The sequence below is a fragment of the Chelonoidis abingdonii genome, chromosome 1, assembly GCF_003597395.2.
Source record: "Chelonoidis abingdonii isolate Lonesome George chromosome 1, CheloAbing_2.0, whole genome shotgun sequence".
Taxonomy (NCBI): Eukaryota; Metazoa; Chordata; order Testudines; family Testudinidae; genus Chelonoidis; species Chelonoidis abingdonii.
The window spans coordinates 164,575,590-164,582,178 of NC_133769.1; the positions used below are offsets into that span (position 1 = coordinate 164,575,590).

The 6,589-nt window shown below is 42.8% G+C and overlaps 1 protein-coding gene across 1 annotated transcript; it reads right to left on the bottom strand.

Annotated features, from left to right (window-relative positions):
* Positions 1-748: 748 nt before the first annotated feature.
* LOC116831199 (monocyte chemotactic protein 1B-like) lies at positions 749-5,919 on the bottom strand. The gene is made up of 3 exons (XM_032791028.2): positions 5,763-5,919; positions 2,550-2,667; positions 749-1,753 (listed from the first exon to the last, which is right to left on the bottom strand). The coding sequence occupies exons 1-3, from the start codon at positions 5,830-5,832 to the stop codon at positions 1,603-1,605; spliced, it is 339 nt and encodes a 112-aa protein (XP_032646919.1). The 5' UTR covers positions 5,833-5,919; the 3' UTR covers positions 749-1,602.
* Positions 5,920-6,589: the final 670 nt, after the last annotated feature.

The window sequence follows — 6,589 nt, forward strand, 5'->3', positions numbered from 1 at the left end:
TATCTTTACATACAATGTTGCCACACATATTTCCACAGGACATTAATGTTCAGCAGATTATGAGTTTTTCAAATGATACCTCACAAGGCATACTTTGTGCAAAACTTATCATAGTCTAGTAAAAAGTGTGAATATGGGAGTGCAGACTATCAAACCAGTTCTGAACACAGTGTTGCTACCAGCAGCAGTGGAGAAATAAGAGTGGCATAGTATGGTATTCCCACCCTTACTTCTCTGCTGCTGCTGGCCGTGACACTTCCTTCAGAGCTGGGCACCCAGCCAGTAGCTACCACTCTCAGCTCTGCCTTCAGAGCTGGATGGCCGGAGAGCAGTGACAGAAGTAAGCGTGGTGTATTGCTGTGGGTAAAATGTTCACAATACTTTTTCTCTCCAAAAGCTTCTCATCACTCCCACCCCTCCCAAACACATTCCTTTCCTCAGCTGGGGACAGTGACACAGAATGAGAGGTTGGGGAGGAATGCTTCCTGCAGTGTTAACTAGAAGAGGGAATTGAAGGGCTGGAGTGATGTGAACTCATCTATATAATATAGGGATACAGAGTATATGAAAGCTTGGATGCAAATTCCATCTATCGACTGTTAGCTATTGAAGGTGACAGCAGATGTTTCTGGAAAAGTTATTTCTCCTAGACTGACAATAAAATCTTGGATTTCTGCTGTAACCTCCATACCCCCACTGTGTGATCTCCATGCGGGTCACATACAAGCAAACACACATACCATTTGACTATAGATTTTCAAGAATTTTAATAATTTACAGAAAAACAAAGACACCACAGTTATTAGAACCCATTCGTTTCTAACATGTAAAGCCCCTTGGACATGGATCTGCACTACTTGGGGAATAAAAGATTGGTACGTAGGATTGGCATCAAGCGAGATTTCCTATCTCCAGCCATGGCTTACACATGATGCTTCAGAGGAATGCAAAGGAAAAAATTGAGCAACTGGTTCAGGTCTATCTCATACCAGTGTAAATAAGGAGTAACTTCACAGAAGTCAGTGAGCTAGATCCTCCACTGGTGTAAATCTGCATCATGTCACACTCTAGTCTGATCATCACTTATACCTGTCCCAATGAATCTGCAGTGTTGCAAAGTGGGAGGAGAATTGGGCCCAATACATCTAGCTAATTCCCTCCTGAATCTTGCGGTTATCAGATGATGCCCTGGAGCATAAGGATTCTTTACTTATAGCTTATATAGTTATTAATTATCACAAAATTATCCAGATTCTTTTTTAAACTCCAGCCCCAGTGTCTGACACTAACCTCCTTCACCTGTATCAAACCCTCTATGAAGTAGTTTCACCCACATCCTTGTCCTTTGTAACTGTATAAACATTCATCCAGGTTCAGGGGGGATGCCTACACACAGTAATAAATAATTATTAATGAACATTTCAGAAAATAAACCTGAAAACAGTGCGGAAAAGTCCAGCTATAAAATGGAATGATTCTCAGTCATTTCTGCCCTAATGATGAATGGATGTGCCCATGTTAGTTCAGAGATTTTTATTTCCAATTAACACCTAGAAGAAGTTAAAAGCAGTTGCTGAGGGTCAGGCTGGTGCATCCATTTAGTTAATTGCCTTTGGGCTTGGATTTGGGTTTGGATTTGGGCTTGGTGGTGGGTCTTCTGGGGACAGGTCCTTTATCCAGGAATTTTATAGCATCCTGCACCCATTTAAGATCAGGCTGCACGCAGATCTTGATGCCTCGTCTGGTGATGAACCTGCAGGGGAAGAAAAGGAAAGCCAGGCTACCATTAAAATTCTTCTCTCCAAACCAAGGCCTTATGTGCATGTTTCTATACTATGGCCTATGTGGTGCGGTACAAAGGTTTTGTCTGCAGGCATTTGGGATGGTTGCATCACTAAAGCATGGCAAAGCCAGGAATGAGCTGGTTCTGCTGTATGGTATGGACATCAACTCTACATACATGGCATGTGTGTGTGTGTATGTGTGTATATAGAGTGTATTCATATATGTACATTGGCATATACTGTATAGCCAGAAATTTCAAAAGAACTAAGCACCTAGCATACTGAGTTGGCCCCTTATTTATTCCAGAAGAACCAGAATTAAATAGATGCTCATGAGATTGAAGGACTGGTCACATCCTCTAGAAGGAGGTATAATCACACTTTGCTCTTCTGTACGTTTCACACAGCTCAGCATAATGCACCTCATTGCCAATTGACAGCACCATTGGCTATTTCCTAGCATGCCACTCGAAACAGCTCTTGCTCTTCCTGAGATTTCCTCCCAATTTCTTGATCAAAAAGGTTTTTCTGTTCAGTCAAAATTGTGGATGCTCCTCTGAACAGCACAAAACCTCCAGACCTTTTGAGGTTCATCCACTAACTGTTACTACCTGCTAGAAGTGAAAGAGTGCTCTTCTGTAGTATGATTTGGTCAGATTGAAGACCTTCATGCTTGCTGTGATTCAGTTCTACCCCTGCCCTTTCTCTCCTGCTATCAGCAGCATGTGTCTCTAGATTAGTCTGAAGAGTGCTCCCAATACTTACATCACAGCTTTTACTGGTATGTTCTGCATCTCATATTTAGCAAGGCTTCTGATGTCCAGCTGCTTCGCGGACAGGTCTATACAGGAGCTTCTGGGCACGATTTGACTTGCAACACTTCCTACAGGGGGGAAAAATAGATGGTAAGCTAATGCTAAATTAACAGCCATTCTTTACACAAAGTGGAAATTATTGCCTGTTAATTTACAATTGAAATATCTATTGATGTACGTATTGGGATCCATTTCCTAAGTATGCTTCTTACATAGGAGCTATACAACCAAACTCCTGATCATCTGAGATCATTAAAAAGCCAAGGCAATTGTAAGAGTAAATGTCTTGGCCAAATTCCAGTGTGGCTAGTGATTACATTCTGCCTTCCTAAATTGCCTCTGCAGTTTCAGTTGGGTCCATTGCTCTTCACTTTCTGTCGTGAACTGTCATGTAGCAGTGCTCTGCTATCAAAGAGCTGCTGGGTTCCCAGAGACAGCTTCACTTCAGTGGAAGCAATCTGTGTACACAAAGTATCTAAAGCACTGGGGGATCTTTTGGGCTGTAAGGTTCTGGACTAATATGCGATATGTTAATTTAAAGAGGGAATGTGAGCAAGTGTGTGCCTGTCAAACAGCTTCACTCGGAAATAGGAGTGTATCAGGTGTGTGCATGTAATAATACTAAGAGTTGGTGCTTGTGTAGCACCTTTCCTGGGAGAATCTCAACACACTTTACAAAGGAAGATCAGTATTATTATCCCTGTTTTACAGGTGAAGAAACTGGGGCACTCTGATTTAGGGTATCCAACCTGAGACATCCTGGGCCTGATTTTCAGAGGTGTGGAGTACCCAGAAAGTCATGGAAGCACCCAAAAACCAGGCAATCAGCAAAAGTGGCCACTTTTGAAAAAGTAGGTGTAAGAAGGAGAGTGGGATTAGAATCTGGGGACTGAATTACAATCCTCAACTGTGGCCAGTGGATTTACTGCCTGCCCATGTGAGATTATTTCCACCCTCTCACACTTGGCTCTAAAGAATATTCCCTATACAAGCCGAGTTTCTCTAAGCGGTTTGGAAGAGGTCTGAGTAGAGATCCGCTTTTATGGTGCAAAGATGTGTGCCTGTAACTCCCCTCTCTGCCCATTTCTTATCACTGCCCTTTCTGATCCCTCTTATGCTGCTCATATCCCTCTCCACTTTCCTCTCCGTCTGCCACATACTTATGTGACTCCATTCTTTTCTTCTGCCTCCTGCTGCCTTCTGTTTTCCTCTTCACTTCATTTCTCTCCCCACTTTGCTGCTGTTGCCTCTTTGCTCCTTCCCCTCCATTCCCTGGGGCTTTTACTCTCCTTCCTAGCAAAATCTTTGTCTCCCTCTGGTCCTTTTAACCAATACTTTTTTAAAAATCAAACCCACTTTGAGGACAATTAACTACCGTGGAAAAAAAACAATCAAATACTTCAGCTTGCCTCTTTGCTCCCCCTTCGTATTCATCTGCCTTTGGAAAGTTCTGTATCTTCTGCCCAATTGCTCACATCCACAGAATCAGTTCTAACGGGGCTACCACCTGAGACTTTTGATCTCTGCCCTGTCTCCCCACATACTGCCTGATATGCATTGGTCATTCTACAGAAAGTTTCAGCTACATTTTATGGCAAATTATACTGCCAGGGACATAGGGTTGGAACAGCAACAACAAACACACACTACAGGGATGAGCCCTCTGGATGAATAGTGCAGATTATTTTGTGTTTGTGTGGGATGGGCTGTGTTTGGGGTTTATGGAGTTTTGTGAAGGTAGTTTTTTTTATACTCATCGTGTATTCTTGTGGTTCTGCACGAACTGGGTATGACTGTGATTGTGCATGTGGTTTTTTTGTTCTTGTTGCATGTATCTGTTTATGTGTATTTGTATATGTGCTTGTGTGTGCGCGGATGAGCTTTTGCAACAAGCGTGGTCTATTACAAGTGTTGTGGTGTATTAATTGTTCATGATTAATAGGAAAAAGATCTAAGTGTCACTGTGGACAGTTAATTTAAAAGACCAATGTGAAGCTGTGCTCATAAAAACAAAACAAGTGTGTAAACATTGTTAAGAGAGAAATAGCGAATAAGACTAAAAATATCATAATTTCATTGTATCAGTGAATGGTGTGATGTCATCTTGAATGCTGTCTTCACGTCTAGCCACCCCACCTCAAAAAGGATTTAGCACAAATACGCAAGGATTCCACAGAAAGTCAATGAAAATTACTAGAGTCTTGGGAAGATTTCCATACAGGGAGAGACTAAAAAGACCAGGACTATATAGATCAGAGAGGAGACAAATAAGAAGTGACATGATAAATATAAGAGGTGCCATACTGGGTCAGACCATGGTCCATCTTGCCCAGTATCCAGTCTCTGACAGAGGGCCATACTAGAGCTTCAAGAGGAGAGTACAGAATAGCACAATTACGGAGTGATCCACTCCATCTTCCACTCCCAGCTTTTGGTAGTCAGAAGTTTTGGGTTGCCCCAAGCATAGGATTGTGTCCCTGACAATGTTGGCTAATAGCCATTGATGGACCTATCTGCAGAGCCCTGTGCGGATACAAAATTTGTATCCATATCCGATCTGAAAAAATGATCCACAGATATCTGCACCCGCAGATACAAATATCCACGGATTTGCAGGGCTCTATCCATCCTCCATGAACGTATTCAGTTCTTTTTTGAGCCCAGCTATAATAAGACAAAGGTATATACAATAACGAACAGACTGTAGAAAATGAATTGGGAGGTCTCAGTTTTTATAACATTAGAAGAAGGGCACAACCAACAAAATGAAAAGGCAACATCCTTGAAACTGCCAGAAAGACATGCTTTTTATAAAATGCATAATCGACCTGTGGAACTCATTATCACAATATATCAGTAAGATCAAAAATGGTTTAGACATTTATATGCATAATGAGAGCATCCATTGATGCTTTAGTTAGGCTCAAAGGTTTGCAGGGGATATAAATCCTCTTGGGCATAATCTGACCACCAGTTGCTAGGGGTTAGGAAAAAACTTCTCCTATGGGCAAGTTATTCCATAACTGTTCACTATCAGTTTTCTCACTCCTTCCTCCTATATATCAGGTACCGGTCACTGCCCAAGACAGGACGCTGGATTGGACGGACCACAGGGCTGATATAGCATGGCTATCGCTATGTTCCTGTTGAGTTAAACACTTACCTCTCACGGTGCTCACAGTAAAGAGGTTAAGCCAGAAAATGACCAGGATGTCTGCTGCGTGGAGTTTCATTGTTGGTGGCTTCCTTGGAGTAGCAGAGGAGACAATGATAATCGGAGCCCCTTTCACTGAGCTTTTATAGATCTTGCAATGGTCAGCTCACTTCCTACACCCAATGAAAGGGGCGTCATGGTGGGGGTGAGCAGAGATGGAAATTTTGAGAAGCAATCAGTACTTTTTTTTAAAGGTGCAGAAAAACTCCTCTCTTCCCTTGCTAGACCCCTGTTAAGGCTTTTTCCTGCCACAAACTGAGCTGTGGTTGCCTCTTGCTAACACTTTGCAAGCATGTCTTATTTTAGGCTGAAAAAAAGTCACCCTTCTGCAGTGGAAACCAATAATGTTCCTGTCCTTTGATATCTAGGCTGTAAGCATTCAAAGCTAAAACCCACCACAGAGGCAAAGAGTGACAGCGCAGAGCTAGGTCACTCCTGGCCACTTAAAAGGGAAACATGAGTGACAAAAGCAAAGGCTTTGCTAATGGAAACAGGAATCAATTGGATTGTCCTTAGCAGCTGTACGTCAGAGGTGGCTATGACATTAACCTGGGTACAATCTGGAGTGATGGACAGCTGTACCCCCTCAATTTTCCAGCCTGCGATGCCTTTTACACGGCTGTGCTGTGAGAGCAACCACTCCTAGTCTGCACACCACAGGCCCATAGGCCCTGTGCCCAGTGCCCCTGGCCAATTTGGGGGCCCCCACAGGAGTACCAAAACCTGTGTAGAAGTGAAGGGGCCATCAGCACTGGAACTGTGGTCCTGCTCTACTA

Excerpts from the sequence above, each read along its gene's own strand:
- LOC116831199 (XM_032791028.2), bottom strand. The coding sequence starts at position 5,832 with ATGAAACTCCACGCAGCAGACATCCTGGTCATTTTCTGGCTTAACCTC. Across the intron at positions 2,668-5,762 it reads TACTGTGAGCACCGTGAGAG|GAAGTGTTGCAAGTCAAATC; the intron begins GTAAGTGTTTAA and ends TCCCCCCTGTAG. Across the intron at positions 1,754-2,549 it reads ATACCAGTAAAAGCTGTGAT|GTTCATCACCAGACGAGGCA; the intron begins GTAAGTATTGGG and ends CTTCCCCTGCAG.